Here is a 19,840-nt window from a genome sequence, read left to right as displayed (position 1 = left end):
TCTTTATAATACACATATATTTTCTACTGTGTATGTTTATTTATGTATTTTTTTTGAGACAGAGTTTCACTCTTGTTGTCCAGGCTGGAGTGCAGTGGCACGATGTCGGCTCACCGCAACCTCCGCCTCCCATGTTGAAGAGATTCCCCTGCTTCAGCCTCCCGAGTAGCTGAGATTAGAGGCATGCACCACCCGCCCGGCTAAGTTTGTATTTTCAGTAGAGACAGGGTTTCTCCATGTTGGTCAGGCTGATCCCGAACTCCCGACCTCAGGTGATCCATTTGCCTCGGCCTCCCTCAGTGCTGGGATTACAGGCATGAGCCACCGTGCTCGGCCTACTGTGTGTGTTTTACTTCACAATAAAACAAAGTTATTGTCACCTGCCTTGAAATAATTGCAAATTGTTCAAAGTGCATGTATAAATTATTTTGGAGGAAAATAAATGCTGCAATAAATGCAAAATATAATATTTGTGACCTACTCTGAAGAAAACACAAAAATAACCAAATTTCTTAAATGTTTAGCATAGATGTTAAGGGTTAAAAAAGAAAAAGATCATTTTGAAATAAGATCCATTAGTCTCTGTTCAGCCTTACAAAATTAATTTATCCCGGGTTACTTAATGATCAAGTGCCAGAACTAGAAGTAGAGAGAAATCATGACATAAGCTTCACCTTGGCAGATATATTCTGCAGGTATTAACCTGACCTAATTTGATATGTTTTCAAATAGATCCTTGACTTCAGAACTTTAATGCTTTTGCTTGGTTTGAATTGATATTTTGTATCTTAAGTGATTGATTGCCAGATTCCATGTTTTTATTAGGAAGAAAAAGAGGCCAACTGTAACCTGAGAGGCAGAGAAATTTAACTTATTATCTTGGAGACTTGACAACCAATGACTGTAATTAAGAAACATAATGTTTTAAAGTCTCCGTTGACTGAAGCTGCAAGTGACAACAGGCACAAAAACCAGTAGAGAACAGCTCATAGGACTGTACTTTTCCTTTTGCCTATACTAACCCTAGTACCTAAGAATATTCATGTTAGCAGTCCACAGTGTGTCTCAGAAAATTCGTTTCATGGGATACCAAAATCATGTTATCTGAGAAAACTATTCCATGTCCAAATAAGTTTGGGAAGCACAGGTTAAAATCAAGTTAAACTGGCTTATTTACTTCCCAGAATATTTAATATGGTACCATGCTTTGTTCATATTGAAGTGAGCAGGCTATATAGTGTGCAGCTTTCCCCAAGGAAGTTCTTCCCACTCCCATCCCCACCCCTAAGACTTTTTTGCAGAATTAATGTGTCTTTGAACATCCATTGTATAAAGTTCAATTAAAATGGTTTGATTAGGTCAGCATTTCCCATTTTACAGATAACAAAACTGAGGCCCAAAGACAAGGCTAACATATGCAAATTTTCACTTGTGTATCAGATATTTAAAGCTAGGAAAGGCCTTAAACTATCAAAGGTTGAAGTGTTACATCACAAAATTATTGGCAATGCTGGAACCAAAGCTCAGATCTGAAACATTCAGTTCAATGTAAGCCTTGCAGGTTCATTAAGACTTGAATTTGATATTTAGTGAATTTGTCCTATGTGTAAGATATGTAACTAATATTGCTATACTCTAAGTTCTTTTATTAAGTTTTTAAATTATCTTTCATTTGTAGATTCTGTCATCATTTTAAAAAATTAATATGCTTCACTTCTGTCAAATGTTTTATACTTCATAAAGTACTCTCTACATATTGTTTTATTTGATTGTCTCAACATTGTGTGGTGCAGGCATCATTGCCTCATGTAACAAATGAGGAAACTGAAGCTCAAAATTGTTCAATAATTTACCTAGGTTGCACATTTAATAAATGTCCTGCTATTTACATTAGGAGAAGACACAGTCCTTTGCCCTCAAGCAGCTTTGGTATAATTAAGAAGAGAAGACTTGCAAACATGAGACAGAGAACAATTTATATGGCAACATGCAAGAAACTTATTGATAGAACAGTACAAACTAGATGGGAATACAGAAGGAATTCAAAAGGCGAAGATTACTGGAGATGGAATTAATCAGTGAAGCCATCATTTAGGGATAAACCTTAAGCTAGGTCGTAAAAGAAGTGTAAAGATTTGTATTAGCAAGGCTGGGCGTGGTGGTTAATGCCTGTAATCCCAGCACTTTGGGAGGCCGAGGCCAGTGGGTCACCTGAGGTCAGAAGTTCGAGACCAGCCTGGCCAACATGATGAAATCCTGTCTCTACTAAAAATACAAATATACTAGCCTTGCGTGGTGGCAGGTGCCTATAATCCCAGCCACTCAGGAGGCTGAGGCATGAGAATCATTTGAACCTGGGAGGCAGAGGTTGCAGTGAGCCAAGATCATACTACTGCACTCCAGCCTGGTCAAGAGCAAAACTCCATCTCAAAAAAAAAAAGGATTTAGCAGAGAGGAAAAATATTATAGAAAAGAAGAACAACATCAGCCAAAGGCAAAAATATCAAAACAAGAAACACATTGATGAGAAGAATTAGAGCCTGAAGGGAGATGGGTCTGAAATGATCGGTTGTCTTGGCTGTGCAAGAAAATCAACTGCTAAGATGAAGTGAGTTTGCAGGCACTGAATATCAAATTTACTGAATATCAAACGTACACTCTCTCCTGTGGGTTATGGGAGGGAAAGGGAGAAAAAAGCAAGAGAAACCACATTTAAAGTGAGTAAGGATATGGAAGGAGGGGTGGGGGAGTAAAACAAGCCTCAATGGCCCTCAGATATGTGACTGGGAAACACCTGAACCGAAGATGTTTGTATGTCCCACAAACCCTTCTCATTCCCTTTTTTTTTTTTTTTTTTTTTTTTGAGACAGAGTCTTGCTCTGTCGCCCAGGCTGGGGTGCAGTGGCCGGATCTCAGCTCACTGCAAGCTCCGCCTCCCGGGTTTAGACCATTCTCCTGCCTCAGCCTCCCGAGTAGCTGGGACTACAGGCGCCCGCCACCTCGCCCGGCTAGTTTTTTGTATTTTTTAGTAGAGATGGGGTTTCACCATGTTAGCCAGGATGGTCTCGATCTCCTGACCTCGTGATCCGCCCGTCTTGGCCTCCCAAAGTGCTGGGATTACAGGCTTGAGCCACCGCGCCCGGCCCTTTTTTTTTTTTTTTTGAGACAGAGTCTCTCACTGTTGCCCAGGCTGGAGTACAGTGGCGCGATCTCAGCTCACAGCAACCTCTGCCTCTCGGGTTCAAGCGATTCTCTTGCCTCAGCCTCCTGAGTAGCTGGGACTACAGGTGCGCCACAATGCCCAGGTAATTTTTTTGAAGCTTTAGTAGAGATGGGGTTTCACATGTTGGCCAGGATGGTCTCAATCTCTTGACCTTGTGATCCACCTGCCTCAGCCTCCCAAAGTGCTGGGATTACAGGCGTGAGCCACTGGCACCAAGCCCCATCTCTTTTTTTTTTTTTTTTTTTTAAGAGACCAGGGTTCTCCACTGACCAGGTTGGAGTGCAGTGGTGGGATCATTACTCACTGCAGCCTCCAGCTCCAAGGCTCAACTGGTCCTCCCACTGCAGCCTTCCCAGTAACTTGGACTACAGGTGTAAGCCACCAGACCTACCTAATTTTTTTTTTTTTCGTGGAGATGGGGTCTCCCTATGTTGCCCAGGCTGGTCTCAAACTCAAGCAGTCCTCACCGCTGGGTTCAAGTGATCCTCCTGCCTCAACCTCCCAAAGTGCTAGGATTATAGGCATCAGCCATATGCCTGGGCTTTTTTTTCCTACTCTTGAGACGGATTAATAAGTTTCTTATTTATTTATTAGAGGCAGGGCCTTGCTCTGTTGCCTAGGTTGGAGTACAGTGGCAGAATCATAACTCACTATAGTCTCAAACTCCCGGGCTCAAGTGATCCCCCTGCCTCTGCCCGTCATCATGCCCAGCTCCCATTCCTTTTCTGGTACTAATTCACCTGAAAGGTGCCTGAGCTATTGATGCTAGGAAAAATGCCCTTTTAGGTGTTGCTTGCAAAGCCAGATTCACATGCTGACTCAGTCACTGCCCAGCAGAAGATGTTCCCCACAACCTTTCTCAACCCAGAATTGGGACTGAGGTCTGGCACAGAATGGGTTAAAAAATTCCCTTCTGGGCTGGGAGTGGTGGCTCATGCCTGTAATCCCAACACTTTGGGAGGCTAAGGCAGGCAGATCACCTGAGGTCGAGAGTTTGAGACCAGCCTGACCAACGTGGAGAAACCCCGTCTCTACTAAAAATACAAAATTAGCTGGGTGTGGTGGTGCATGCCTGTAATCCCAGCTACTCAGGAGGCTGAGGCAGGAGAATCGCTTGAACCCGGGAGGCAGAGGTTTCAGTGAGCCGAGATGGCGCCACTGCACTCCAGCCTGGGCAACAAGAGTGAAACTCCGTCTCAAAAAAAAAAAAAAAAAAAGATTCCTTCCAAGTTTCCCATACAGGGCACTGCTTTATTCTGTTGAAACTTGTCAGTAAGGGTTAAACCCAGAAAGTCCAAGATCCTTGCTTAGAGTCCTAATAGTTTGCAAATAACCAGATGGACTATGGAAAGGGTGAATGAGAGGTGGGGAAAAAGAAGAATGAGAAAGAAAAGAGAGAACAAATTATTGAAATGAAGTATCTTTTTTTTTTTTTTTTTGAGACGGAGTCTCGCTCTGTTGCCCAGGCTGGAGTACAGTGGCCGGATCTCAGCTCACTGCAAGCTCCGCCTACCGGGTTTACGACATTCTCCTGCCTCAGCCTCCCAAGTAGCTGGGACTACAAGTGCCCACCACCTCGCCCAGCTAGTTTTTTTGTATTTTTTTAGTAGAGACGGGGTTTCACCGTGTTAGCCAGGCTGATCTCGATCTCCTGACCTCGTGATCCGCCCGTCTCGGCCTCCCAAAGTGCTGGGATTACAGGCTTGAGCCACCGCACCCGGCCGAAATGAAGTATCTTTTGCTAGAACCCTACATAAATTTTTTACTCTTACTGCTCAAAACTCATCTTAGCAAAAACAAAACAAAACAGTTGAACAACTTTCAATCCCTTGAGGTGACTAACAGAAAGACTGCAGGGAACATGAAGCAAAAGAAAAAAAAATTTAAATCACCTTCTCAGGGTATGAACTTCAAAAGCCAAAGCAGTGGCATGAGATGTGTGTTCAAAGTTCTAACATGAAATAGACAGCTCTAGATTCCCCTAGGAGATTAAATGACAGCTGAAGAGTATGCTTCAGTTGGAGCTTGCCTTGAATAACACCCCAAATCCAACTTCACAGTTGCTTGCTCCTTCTCAGCAAAAGGAGAGGACTGAACTCAGGTAATGAACCTGCTATGGAGGTGTCACTACCACATTTTTTTTAAGTGAAGGGAGCAGGCGAGGGACATATTTCACCCTGTGACAGCCTTGTAGCGCCATCTGCAGTTCCTAGCTAAGACTACAACAAACCACACCTCTCCAAGCTTGTTAGGACCACCCCATTGTTCAAGAGAAAAGAAAACTAAGACATAGAGTACTAAAGCCAGTGAGTCCTCAAAAGCCTCCTGGGTCCTAGAGTAGATGCAAACATAGCTCTAAGACACAGTGCCTAGGAAAAGATCTAAGGGCCTCAGTTGACTATAAGCTTAATGGGTCACAATTACATAGCAACCAAAAAAAGCTAATAAATGTTCAGGCTGCTGGATTTAAAGGATGATATATTGTTCAGACCTTGAGAACGTAATAGCCCCACAGTACCCCATTCTGTCTGAACACATCTCAGAATTGCATTTAGTTCTGGGCACCACAATTTAAGAGCAATATTGACAAGAGCTATAAAAAATGTTCATACCCTTTGACCCAGTAATCCCACCCATGGGAATTTATTCTAAGGAAATAATTCAAGAGAAGAGATGAATTAGAGGCATGAAGATATTGATGCCACATTCTTTCCAACAACATTATATAAAATGTTTCTCAAAAAGGGAATATTATACAGCTTTAAGATATAATGGTGTGTTATTTTAAAATAAAATAAATGTAATGATAATGTATGCTTCAACATATTTGAATCTTTTTTATTTTATTTTATTTATTTTATTTTTATTTATTTATTTATTTTTTTGAGACGGATTCTCACTCTGTCGCCCAGGGTGGAGTGCAGTGGCGCGATCTCAGCTCACTGCAAGTTCTGCCTCCTGGGTTCATGCCATTCTCCTGTCTCAGCCTCCCGAGTAGCTGGGACTACAGGTGCCCGCTACCACGCCTGGCTACTTTTTTGTATTTTTAGTAGAGACAGGGTTTCACAGTGTAAGCCAGGATGATCTCAATCTCCTGACCTTGTGATCCGCCCGTCTCGGCCTCCCAAAGTGCTGGGATTATAGGCGTGAGCCACTGCACCCGGCCTATTTTATTTTATTTTATTTTGAGAGTCTCATTCTGTCACCCAGGCTGGAGTGCGGTGGTGCAATCTCAGCTCACTGCAACCTCCTCCGCTTCCCAGGTTTAAACAATACTCCTGCCTCAGCCCCCTGAGTAGCTGGGACTGCAGATGCATGCCACCATGCCCGGCTAATTTTTGTATTTTTAGTAGAGACAGGGTTTCACCATGTTGGCCAGGCTGGTCTCAAACTCCTGACCTCAGGTGATCCGCCCACCTCAGCCACCCAAAGTGCTGGGATTACAGGTGCGAGCCACTATGCCCAGCCCATATATGAATCTTGGAAACATTATGTTCAATGAAAGAAGCCAGACACACACAGAGGGCAATATATTGTGTGATGCCATTTAAATAAAATGTCCAGGATAGGCAAATCTAGAGACAGAAAGTAGATCAGGGATTGCAGAGGCTAGGAGCAGGAGAAAACAGTGATTGCTAATGAGTATGGAGTTTCTTTTTGGGGTAGTAAAACATTCTGGAATTAAATAGTGGTGATGATTATACAACCTTGTGAATCTATCAGAAACCACTGAATTGTACACTTTTAAAGTGTGAAGTTTATGCTATATGAATTATCTCAATTAAATATATATAATAACAGTCTTTGTGGTAATAGTTTAAAAGCTTATTGAATCATAAGCATTTTTATATTTTACTGTAAAGACATCATTATTGTCAGGGAGGGGGGAAAAGTACAAAATTATGTCCCGGATATGATTCAACCATGTAAAATGATGTACATTTATGAACAAGTACTAGAAGTGAACGTGAATCATTGAAAACAAACAATGTGATGCCAGTGAATTCTTGGAGGGTGGGATGGTCATTACATTGTTCCTTAAGCAATTAAATATTTTATTTTCTTCCCAAAACAATGTCCACAAGGGGGCAGACAGAAGATGACAAATCAAACCATTTAATACAAGCCTCAGCTGAAAAGCTAAGAAATACAGAATACAGGTTGAAAGCAAGCTTAAGGTCATCTAGGCTGGGGTCAGTGGCTCATGCCTATAATCCCAACACTTTGGGAGGCCAAGGTGAGAGGATCGCTTGAGACCAGGAGGTCAAGGCTGCAGTGAGCTATGACTGTGCCACTGCACACCAGCCTGTTCAACAAAGTAGATTCTGTCTCAAAAAAAAAAAAAAAAGAAAAAGAAAATCATCTAAGTCATCTAAGTCCATCTGCCTCACCTGACGAGAAAGAAACAGAGGTCCTAGGGGAAAAGTGGCTCACCCAAAGTCACCAGTATGGTCAGTGCCAGAGGCAGAAGTAGAGCCCCATTTCTTCACCCCTTCATCCTTACTCACTCGGCTATAGTGCCTCCTCCTTAAACAAGATGGTGGTAAATGTGGCAAATGGAAGATTTAGAGGGATAGGAGATGAAGGGCAGATTCTCATCAAGAAATGGTTTTTGGTTTTTTGTTTTTGTTCTTTGTAGTAAGAGATGGCAGGTCCAGAAAGACATTATAAGGAAGCAAATTTAGGGAACAATTAAGGATATATGCTTCTAACCCTCTAAAAGGTGAGACAGGTAGGAGATTTCCAATTCAAGCAAAACCCAAAATGGTCATCTCTGAGGCAAGCTGTTTCCAAGATTCTGTACTGTATAGTTGCTTGGGATACAGGCCTTCTCAATTCCCTTCCAACTCTTCAAAGTATCTATGAATTTCTGATTTGTGCAAATGGGAGAATACGAAATCGCTGGATTTCATTAAATCAACTAAGGTAGAAAATAAAGAAGACTTGCCAGGCGCGGTGGCTCAAGCCTGTAATCCCAGCACTTTGGGAGGCCGAGACGGGCGGATCACGAGGTCAGGAGACCGAGACCATCCTGGCAAACACGGTGAAACCCCATCTCTACTAAAAAATACAAAAAATTAGCCGGGCGAGGTGGCGGGCGCCTGTAGTCCCAGCTACTCGGGAGGCTGAGGCAGGAGAATGGCGTGAACCCGGGAGGCAGAGCTTGCAGTGAGCTGAGATCTGGCCACTGCACTCCAGCCCGGGCAATAGAGCAAGACTCTGTCTTGGCTGATACCTGTAATCCCAGCATTTTGGTAGGCCAAACAGGAGGGTAGGTTGAAACTAGGAGTTAGAGACCAGGCTGGGCAAGATGGCAAGACCCCATCTCTACAAAAAAAAAAAAAAAAAGAGCCAGGTATGGTGGTGCCTGTCTGTAGTCCCAGCTACTTGGGAGGTTGAGGCAGGAGGATCACTTAGGCCCAGGAGTTCCAGGCTACAGTGAGCTGTGATCACCCCACTAACTCCAGCCTGGGCGACAGAGCGAGACCCTGTCTCAATAAATAAATAAATGAAAAAAAAAAGTTGTTTTGTTTTGTTTTGTTTTGTTTTGTTTTTGAGACGGAGTCTCGCTCTGTCGCCCAGGCTGGAGTGCAGTGGCCAGATCTCAGCTCACTGCAAGCTCCGCCTCCCAGGTTCACGCCATTCTCCTGCCTCAGCCTCCCGAGTAGCTGGGACTACAGGCGCCCGCCACCTCGCCCGGCTAGTTTTTTGTATTTTTTAGTAGAGACGGGGTTTCACCGTGCTAGCCAGGATGGTCTCGATCTCCTGACCTCGTGATCCGCCCGTCTCAGCCTCCCAAAGTGCTGGGATTACAGGCTTGAGCCACCGTGCCCGGCCATTTTTGTTTTTTGTTTTTTGTTTTTTGTTTTTTTGAGACAGAGTCTGGCCCTGCCACTCAGGCTGGAGTGCAGTGGTGTGATCTCAGCTACCTACCTCGTCTCTGCCTCCTGGGTTCAAGTGATTCTCCTGCCTCAGCCTCCCAAGTACTTGGGATTACAGTCGTGCACCACCACACCTGGCTGATTTTTGTATTTTTGGTAGAGATGGATTTTCACCATGTTGGCCAGGCTGGTCTCAAACTCCTGACCCCAGGTGATCCGCCCACCTCGGCCTCCCAAAATGCTGGGATTACAGGCATGAGCCACCATGCCTAGCCAAAAAAATGTTTTAAATAAAGTAGATACTATTATCTCAATTTTAAAGGAAACTAAGATTCTAAGAGGCTGAAGAAATAAAAAATACAACTAGAAAATAATGCAACCTGATTCAAATCCTACTGTTGATTCTTCTGACTCTAAAACTCATGCTCAAGGATGAAAGACAAGTCATAGGCGAGGGAAAAATATCTACAACGCATATTACAAAGGGTTAAGGTTTCTAACATGCAAGGATTCCACCAAACTAGATTTGAGAGAGACAAATAGGAACACAATTTTAAAATAAATAGAGAATATGATGAAGCAATTCACTGAAGAGAAAATTCAAATGCCCAATAAAGATTTGAAGAGGGCCAGGTGCGGTGGCTCATGCCTGTAATCCCAGCACTTTGGGAGGTCAAGGCGGGTGGATCATGAGGTCAGGAGATCGAGACCATCCTGGCTAATACGGTGAAATCCCATCTCTACTAAAAATACCAAAAATTAGCCGGGAGTGGTGGTGGGCACCTGTAGTCTCAGCTACTCGGGAGGCTGAGGCAGGAGAATGGTGTGAACCCGGGAAGTGGAGCTTGCAGTGAGCCGAGACTGCGCCACTGCACTCCAGCCTGGGTGACAGAGCGACATTCTGTCTCAAAAAAAATAATAATGATTTGAAGAGATGCTGAACTTCATTAGGAGTCAGGGAAATGCAAATTAAAGTAATTAGATACTATTTCTCACAATCATCTTGACAAAAGTTTAAAAGAGTGGTAACATTCCAAGCCAGTTACAAAGAAAATGCCAGTTTCTTGCACTTGGTGAAAGTCTAAATTGTTAAAACATTTTTCAGAAGAAATCTGACACAATATCAACCAAATACATTTGTTTGAGGCAGGGTCTTGCTGTGTTGCCCAGGATGGAGTACAGTGATACCATCACAGCTCACTGTAGCCTCAACCTCCCACGATCAAGAAATCTTCCTACCTCAACCTCCCAACTAGCTGGGACTACTGGCACATGCCACCACTCCTAGCTAATTTTGTGTTTGTTTGTTTTGCTTTTTTTAGCAGAGATGAGGTCTCGCTAGGTTGCCCAAGCTGGTGTTGAACTCCTGACCTCAAGCTATCCTCCCACCTCAGCCTCACAAAGTGCTGGGATGCCAGGCCTGAGCCACCATGCCTGGCCCAATACGTTATCAATCAAAATTGTAAAAAACATGGCTTTTTTTGAGATGGAGTCTCACTTTGTCACCCAGGCTGGAGTGCAGTGGCGTGATCTCGACTCACTGCAAGCTCCATCTTCCGGGTTCATGCCATTCTCCTGCCTCAGCCTTCCAATTAGCTGGGACTATAGGTGCCCATCACCACGCCAGGCTAATTTTTTTTGTATTTTTAGTAGAGACAAGGTTTCACCCATGTTAGCCAGGATGGTCTCGATCTCCTGACCTTGTGATCCGCCCACCTCGGCCTCCCAAAGTGCTGGGATTACAGGTGTGAGCCATCATGCCCAGCCAAAAATCATGTCTTCTGTTCGACCCTACTTATCACTTATTGGGATATAGCTTCAACAAAAAACAAAAAGCATCAGTACCTATATTCAAAGATATTTATTGTAGCCTTGCTCATGCTGGAAAAATAAGAACTGCTTATCAGCAGTTCCCATTTGAGTAAATTAAAATATATCCATATTTTGTAAAAAAAAAAAAAAAAAAAAAAAAAAACCATAATAAAATTTGAGAACAGTGGCTGGGCATGGTGGCTCATGCCTGTAATCCCAGCACTTTGAGAGGCCAAGGCGGGCGGATCATGAGGTCAAAAGATTGAGACCATCCTGGCCAACATGGTGAAACTCTGTATCTAGTAAAAGTACAAAAAGTATCTGGGCGTGGTGGCCCACGCCTGTAGTCCCAGCTACTAGGGAGGCTGAAGCGAGAAAATTGCTTGAACCCAGGAGGTGGAGGTTGCAGTGAGCTGAGATTGTACCACTGCACTCCAGCCTAGCAACAGAGCGAGATTCCGTCTCAAAAAATAATAATAATAAAAATTTGAGAACAGTAAAATAATTTTCCATGTCAAGTAAAGACCCTAATCACTCCTTGGTCTCTTTTTCCTTATAGATTATTTTGAATATATTTATATTTTATAGAAGTAGTGCTACATGTCATGTTTTTTGTTTGTTTTTTGTAGAGACAGAGTCTTGCTCTATTGCCCAGTCTGGAGTGCAGTGGCGCCATCTTGGCTCACTGCAATCTCCACCTCTCGGGTTCAAGCAATTCTCCTGCCTCAGCCTCTGAAGTAGCTGGGACTAGAGGCGCACGCTGCCATGCCCGGCGAATTTCTTTTGTATTTTGGTAGAGACGAGAGTTCGAAACCAGCCTGGTCAACATGGTGAAACCACATCTCTACTAAAAATACAAAAATTAGCCGGGCATGGTGGCGGGCGCCTGTAATCCCCACTACTCAAGAGGCTAAGGCAGGAGAATTGCTTGAAACCAGGAGGCAGAGGTTGCAGTGAGCCAAGACCCAGCCTGGGTGATAGAGCAAGACTCCATCTCAAAAAAAAAAAAAAAAAAAAAGAGAGTGAGACAGAGAGAATAGTCGCCAACGTAATTCCACTATTGTTTATTTATTTATTTATGTGTTTTTTTTTGTTTTTGTTTTTGTTTTTGAGACGGAGTCTCGCTATGTCGCCCAGGGTGGAGTGCAGTGGCCGGATCTCAGCTCACTGCAAGCTCCGCCTCCTGGGTTTTTACGCCATTCTCCTGCCTCAGCCTCACGAGTAGCCGGGACTACAGGCACCCACCACCTCGCCCGGCTAGTTTTTTGTATTTTTTAGTAGAGACGGGGTTTCACTGTGTTAGCCAGGATGGTCTCGAACTCCTGACCTCGTGATCCGCCCGTCTCGGCCTCCCAAAGTGCTGGGATTACAGGCTTGAGCCACCGCGCCCGGCCTATTTTTGTGTTTTTGAGACAGGCTGTCACTGTGTCACTCAGGCTGGAGTACAATGGCACAATCTCGGCTCATTGCACCCTCCACCTTTTGGGTTCAAGTGATCCTCCCAATCTTAGCCTCCTTAGCTGGGACTACAGGCACACCCCACCACACCCGGCTAATTTTTGTACTTTTTGTAGAGATGGAGTTTTGCCATGTTGCCCAGGCTGGTCTTGAACGCCTGGGCTCAAGCAATCTTCCTGCCTTGGCTTGCCAAAGTGCTAGGATTATAGGCAAGCGGCACTATGCCTGATCATAATTCCACTTTATAAATTACAGGCCGGGCGCGGTGGCTCAAGCCTGTAATCCCAGCACTTTGGGAGGCCGAGACGGGCAGATCACGAGGTCAGGAGATCGAGACCATCCTGGCTAACACGGTGAAACCCCGTCTCTACTAAAAAATACAAAAAACTAGCCGGGCAAGGTGGCGGGCGCCTGTAGTTCCAGCTACTCGGGAGGCTGAGGCAGGAGAATGGCATAAACCCGGGAGGCGGAGTTTGCAGTGAGCCGAGATTGTGCCACTGCACTCCAGCCTGGGCGACAGAGTAAGACTCCGCCTCAAAAAAAAAAAAAAAAATTATATATATTACTCAGATTTAACATCCAGAAAGAAGAAAAAAATGTAAAGAATGCACACACACAAAGACAGCAAGAAAGCTGCAGTAAAGGCACATAATTTAAAATCATGTTCCTGGTTTCCAATCTTCCTCTGCAAAGTGAGACATCCTGGGCCCTTTTTTTCACACCTGGCTAGTTACCTAGAATTGAATAAGGCCCCCTTGAGATGCTCCAGCTGCTGGTTCTCTAGGGTTCCCCAAAGTCCCCAAAGGGACATATGACATATAAAATCATGAATCTTTCTGAGTCCCCATAAAACAATGTTATCTGTCCCTCCTCCAGTGTCCCAATACACTATAGCTCTTATGACATTTAGTTCAAAACACTGAACAAGGGCTTTGATATCTGTGTACCTGTGTCATTATCTCCCATCAGATTGTATGCTTCTAGGAGTAGGGTATGTAGCCCAGAATCAGACCTCAAATAATGGGAAGACCTGAGAAGTCAGCCAGTCCAGCCACCTACGTAAAGTCTGAGGGCTCTCCAAAAATCCTCCTCTAAGCAGAGGAGGAAGAACTACCCCCATTCCACAGTAGTTTGTTCCTTCTTGGAGAAAGTGTAGCTGCTAGAAAGTTCTCCCATAAATGGAATGAAAATATTTTTCTCAAATTTTGAAATGTAACCCTAGTCTCACCCCATCTATAGAAAAGATCAAATCCCTCTTATCACAGGACAGCTTGTGAATACTAGAACCTTCACATTTTTTCTTCAATCTGCTGACATAGTGCTTTACACATTTATTTATTTATTTATTCATTTATGTATTTAATTTTTGAGACAGAATCTCGCTCTGCTGCCCAGGCTGGAGTATAGTGCAGTGGTTCAATCTCAGTTCACTGCAACCTCCACCTCCCAGGCTCAAGTGATTTTCCTGACTCAGCCTCCCAACTAGCTGGGGCTACAGGTGTGCGCCACCATGCCTGGCTAAGTTTTGTATTTTTAGTAGAGATGGAATTTCACGTCGGTTGACCAGGCTGGTCTTGAACTCCTGACCTCACATGATCCTCCCACCTCAGCTTCCCAAAGTGTTGGGATTAAAGGCATGAGTCACCATGCCCTGCTGTTTTACACATTTAAAAAATAGTTAAATAACCTTCCTCCATCACACATCAATATATCATGGGTGGGATAAGGTGGTGTATTCTCTAAAAGATATATTTTTTTCTAATTAATTTTTTATTGATATATAATAGTTGTCCATACTCTAAAAGATATTTGACTGTTTTATAATATGCCTTTCACTCTCTGGTTTTAAGAAAAATTGTCAAGAATGCAATAGCCAAGAATTCAGAAATTCAGAATATAAACACATTCTTCTACCACCTTTTCTCACCCCATTAAGGTTTTCTCATGTTCCCTGCAAGCAGTTTCTTTTTCTTTTTCTTTTTCTTTTGTTTTTGAGACAGAGTTTCACTCTTGTTGCCCAGGCTGGAGTGCAGTGGTGTGATCTTGGCTCACCGCAACCTCTGCCTCTCAGGTTCAGGCGATTCTCCTGCCTCAGCCTCCCAAGTAGCTGGGACTAGAGGTGCCTGCCACCACGCCTGGCTAATTTTTTGTATTTTTAGTAGAGACGAGGTTTCATTATGTTGGCCAGGCTGCTGGTCTCAAACTCCTGACCTCAGGATCTGCCTGCCTCAGCCTCCCAAAGTGCTGGGATTACAGGCGTGAGCCACCACTCCCGGCCCCTGCAAGCAGTTTCTTTAACCTTGTTGGGATGCCATTCCTGGGCAAAGCTAGATTTGGGACAAGTTGCCCAGCTCTGATAGGAAGAGTCAATCCTCAGGGGGAAGTTTCTTTTCACCTCCGGGATCCCCTGGGCTTCCTGGGTTGACTCAGGACTTCATACGCAGCCTGGATCTCCAGGAAGTGCCTCTGTGCCTCCTCTGTCTGGTCCAGGTTGTGGTCTGGGTGCCAGACCTTCACTAGTTCCCGGTAACTCCGATGTATTTCTTCATTTGTTGCCCCTTCTGAGAGGCCCAAAACCTTATGGAAACAGAAGATGACAAATCAGAATCTCCCAAGTTGTTAGGGTACCTGGGCCTCTCCTTGCACCTTTGCTAAATCAGGCTATCATATCTCTAGAATTGGCTTCTACTTGCCCGTGGGAAAGGTCCAGCAGCTCAGGTTAGAATTCCAGCCTTAGAGAGTAATAATAAAAGAAAAAAATTCTTTTAGAAAAAAGAATGCCAGCCTTTTGAAACATAGACAAGCTCTAGATCTCATGGCAAGGGCCATTAATCACAACTGTCCATTGTCCAACCTGGAACTTCATAACCCTGGCAAGATCTCTTCCCCACAAAAGACATAAATGTATATATGTCCACCAAAGGCATGTACAAGAAAGCTCATAGCAACTTTATTTATAATAGCCCCAAACCAGAAACAACCCAAACGTTTGTTCATTAACAATAGAGTGAGTAAATAAACTGTGGTATAATCATACAATGAGATACTACACAACAGTGAAAACAAACAATTTACAATTGCAAGTAACAAGAAGAATAATGGCCAGGTGTGGTGGCTCATGTCTGTAATCCTAGCACTTTGGGAGGCCGAGGCGGGCAGAGCACCTGAGGTCGGGAGTTCGAGAGCAGCCTGACCAACATGGAGAAACCCTGTCTCTACTAAAAATATGTAATTAGCTGGGCGTCATGGCCCATGCCTGTAATCCCAGCTACTCAGCAGGCTGAGGCAGGAGAATCGCCAGGAGGCGGAGGTTGCAGTGAGCCAAGATGGCGCCATTGCACTCCAGCCTAGGCAACAAGAGCGAAACTCCGTCTCAAAAAAAAAAATAAGAAATCAAGAGGAATAAATCTCATAAACATGATGTTGAATGAAAGAAGAAAGATGCCAAATACAAAAGAACACATAATGGATGTTTCCACTTTTTTGGAGCTCAAGAATGAGCAAAACTGGACCGGGCATGTTGGCTCACGCCTGTAATCCCAACACTTTGGGAGGCTGAGGCGGGCAGATCACAAGGTCAGGAGATCAAGACCATCCTGGTTAACACAGTGAAACCCTGTCTCTACTAAAAATACGAAAAATTAGCCAGGCGTGGTGGCACGTGCCTATAGTCCCACCTACTTGGGAGGCTGAGGCAAGAGAATGGCATGAACCTGGGAGGCAGAGCTTGCAGTGAGCCAAGATAGAGCCACTGCACTCCAGCCTGCGCGACAGAGCAAGACTATCTTAAAAAAATAAAAAAGAAGAAGAATGAGCAAAACTAACGTATGGTGACTAAAGTCAGAATAGAGATAACCTCTGAAGGTGGGAGTATAGGCTGAGAAGGAGAATAAAAGAACCTTCTTAGTGCTGGAAATGTTCCATCCCTTGATCTGAGTGGGGTATACATAAAATTAGTGCACCGTATATATGTTGTACCTCAATAAAAAGTAAATAATATATACATATATTTTTCCTACTCTACTATTACAGCCTCCGTAACCTTTGCCCATTGCAAACAGATATCCAAAGAAGCCAGAACATCCTTCTGGCACCTGGCCAACAGACGTAAGTACAGTGCTTCCACATGAGGGCCACCAGAGCCACCAGACAGGACTGAGGGAAGAAAGCCTTACCTGGTAAGCCAGCTGACACTTCTCATCCTGAAAACTGTGAACAAATTCATAGAGCTTCTCCCACTCCTGGAAGTAGCTGCTGTTGAAGCCAGTATCTCCCATCAGTAGCCTCCAGATCCGGTAAGGCAGAAGGAGGACAAACTCCATGAGGCGGCCAAGAAGGGGGAAGAAGCTGAACCAATTCAAGAAGGAGCCAAGGGTTTCTGCCACATAGCTGAGGGTGGCAGCTGTGTTGCAGAGGGCACTGTATGCCAGTGGGCCTGTGAAAGCAAGGTAAGCCAAGCCCAGCCGGTAGAGCCGCACACTGAACGGCTCTGACACCACCAAAGCTTTGTAGCGGCGATGCTTCTGAGCTGTAATGCTGGCGGCCACACTAATGGGCAGTATGGCTATGGGGCGGCCATAGAATATAGGTGAAGTGAGAAATGCCGCCACCAGAGTGTTCTTAAAGTCTGAGGTCTGATTGCCAACAGCAGCCACCAGCAAGACCCCTAAGCCAACTGCCAGTGGGAGGGCCACAATATAGAAGTTGACCATGGATGAAAGGCTAATCAGTGCCACAAGGCCAAAATAGATGCCAACGATCACCTGGGCAGCAAAGCGAATGGGACTCAGAGGGGGTGTCACCCCTCTGGGGCTCTGCCTCTGCCCCTGGGCTCTGTTGGCCTGAGCTACAAAGCTTGGGAGCTTCCAGAACTCCCAGAGCCAGCCCAGCCCACCTCCCCCCAGGGTCAGCATCCAGAGCAGGGCGTGGCTGTCCCTTCCCAGGTACAGGTGGTGAAGCCCAGCAGGGCCCCCCACAGCCCAGAGGGCATAGGTCACCAGGAGCCCCTTGGCCATCCTCTAGGGCAAAGGTCTCAGAACAAGTCCGCTTACTCGCAGCACAGAAGTCTTGGAGTTCTCTGTGAGAATCATGGCCGTCATGGCCCCAGAGTTATCCTTAGACCCTAAGAGATGGGAAAAAGCAGAGTCATAAGATGATGTCCAAGCTCCAACACAGCAACCATTTCTCTTTCCCATAAAAGTCGAGTCCAGATCTGCCTGAGTCCCCAGTGCTATTTATCTCATATCCCTTGTCCTAGCACCTCAGTCCCATTCTTTACAACCACAGTGACTCCAGATTTAGAGGAGAAAGCTGTTTAAATTTCAGACCTCCCATCAGACCAATGACCCCAAATGACTCATGGGGGGATGTGTGGAGGGGCAGAGCTGCATTGGATGCCTTTCCAAAGTTCCCACACATTTTGAAAGCCTCCGCCTTACCCACGACTTAACTCCAACTGTGGCTGCCCTTCCACACTGGCCCAGGCTTTAGCCCCTCTCCTGCCTTCCTAACTCTCCAGGCCATGAGATGTTCCCACAGGTCAAACTTGAAAGGGGTCCTGAATTCCCTCTATTAAAATATCCTGGAAAACTACGTTTGACCTAGACCTTTGCACCCCACAACTCAACCACCTCTTTCGGAGGCCGGCTTGAAAAGTCACTCCACAGCAGCTGGACGAAATCTTCACAATATCAAACCAGACGTCAAGCGTGCCTGCCAGTGTCCCCTCTATCTGGAGCGACAACCAGTCAGCACCCGCTAGTCCCAAATTAAGTGGCCGTACCTGGGCGCCCCGCTCCCAGATCGAGTCAGACCAGTCATTTCCTTTGACCACAGAGTGAAAATGACATGTCTCGCCCCGCTCCCACTTCCATCCAAATGGACTTTGTCTTTTGTGTCTGTTGTGTCACGGAAGTCCGGCCTCCCCAGGCCAAGCTCCTCCTCAGGGCCCTCCCCGGGCCCTCGGAATCACATTCCCGCCTGGGACTCCTCCCGCCAGCCCTCGAGGGGAGAGTGCAAGGCTCTGCAGACGCCTGCAGCTCCAGTAGACTCAGCGCCCAGCCCAGGCCCAGCGCCTCGCGCACCACGGCACCACCGCCGCCAGGTGGCGCTGCCGCCGAAGGAAGGGCGGGTCCGGGCGGTCCCCAGACTCACCTTGTGTGGGTGCCGAGTCACAGCAGCACAGGACTGCCCCTATGGAGGGGCTGCCTGGAGGAGCAAGGACGCTCCTATCTGTAGTGCTAAAAAAGGACAAACTCCTGTAAATGCAAGAATATGTCCTTGATTACCTCTTCCCACCCCCACAAATAGAAAGGTGACTCCTCCCTCACCTCAAGCTGCACGCTCCTCTTTTCACGCTCCGTTGACCTTCAAGACTGGATGGTTCCACCTCCAATTCCCCTAAGGCAGAGACATCCACGGACAGGCTGCAGGGAGGGACCCCCAACCCAAGCTGTCCTCAACCCCCCACAGGGCTTGCCTCACGGGCCCACCTCCGAGCCTTCCAGTTAGGGGCTCTGCTTCTGCACCTGAGCCTGAGATCTGAGGAGCCTCCCAATCCAGGGCTGCTCTGTCCCGCGGGCTATGGACCAGAGGGAGAAACGGAAGCAGAGGGTTGGAGGGCGAGGCCGCAGCCCGGGGCTCGGGGTAGTCTGCCTTCCTGTGCCTCTGCGCTGCCACGGAGCTGCAATGCAAGACGCCTTCATTTCAACGTCCCGGGCTCCTACCCCGGGTTCTACTCCGTGACCTTGGCTAAGTCATACAGCTTCTTGGGTCTCAATTTCCTTCTCTGGAAATCTCGTGGATCTCCAAGGTCCCCCAGCCTGGACTTGCGGGGGCTTCAGGGGGACGGTCGGCCTCGCGGGTGTCACCTCCCTGCAGTAGGCAGCGCGTTTCCCTCCAAACGCCCTCACAGCCCTCATCTCGGCCTGGAGAGGAAATGCTGCTCTCTATATGACCTCTTAGGTCTCACTGAGGGACCTAGGCTGGGAGGGGCCCCAAAGCGACGCCTCAGACAGCTGGGGGCGGGGGCGGACAGGGGCGCTGAATAATGAATGAGACTTAATTGGGCCCGCACTGCGCGACGGCGCGCTAAGCTTTGCAAACAGCGCGGGCGGCGGCGGCCGCCTCTGGACAAACAATCTCCCGGCTCAGGTGGTGGGGCAGCGGCGGCAGCCACACAAGGGAGAGGGAAGAGGCTGGCCGCCGGGGCACCCCGGGCCGCAGCGCGCCACCAGCTTTACGGCTGGGGGAACCCAGGAATGCGGTGCTGCGCTGGCGGCCCAGAGAGTGGGGGTCGGGAAGGGGCTCAGGGTTCGATCTTAGGAAGCGAGAAGTGGGGAGGGAGAGAAGCCGACTGTGCGGGGAGAGCCAGGGGCCCAAGGGCAATGTAAGCGCGAGGAAAAGCCGAAGAAACGAGTGGAAGGCGGAGGAGAGGGGAGAAGTGAGCGAGGAAAAAGCGCACCGG

The 19,840-nt window shown here is 46.4% G+C and overlaps 1 protein-coding gene across 5 annotated transcripts; it reads right to left on the bottom strand.

Moving 5' to 3' along the window:
• Positions 1–14,179: 14,179 nt before the first annotated feature.
• DNAJC22 (DnaJ heat shock protein family (Hsp40) member C22) lies at positions 14,180–19,324 on the bottom strand. Of its 5 annotated transcripts, XM_028828934.2 has the most exons (5): positions 18,867–19,324; positions 18,705–18,774; positions 18,529–18,614; positions 16,551–17,497; positions 14,180–14,952 (listed from the first exon to the last, which is right to left on the bottom strand). In XM_028828934.2, exons 4-5 carry the CDS (start codon positions 17,388–17,390, stop codon positions 14,767–14,769), a joined length of 1,026 nt encoding a protein of 341 aa, XP_028684767.2. In that variant the 5' UTR covers positions 17,391–17,497; positions 18,529–18,614; positions 18,705–18,774; positions 18,867–19,324; the 3' UTR covers positions 14,180–14,766.
• Between the last annotated feature and the right edge of the window lie 516 nt (positions 19,325–19,840).

Source organism: Macaca mulatta, chromosome 11, assembly GCF_049350105.2.
Source record: "Macaca mulatta isolate MMU2019108-1 chromosome 11, T2T-MMU8v2.0, whole genome shotgun sequence".
NCBI classification, from domain to species: Eukaryota; Metazoa; Chordata; class Mammalia; order Primates; family Cercopithecidae; genus Macaca; species Macaca mulatta.
Note: the sequence above shows the minus strand (reverse complement) of the source record. Positions and strands in the feature narration are given on the sequence as shown.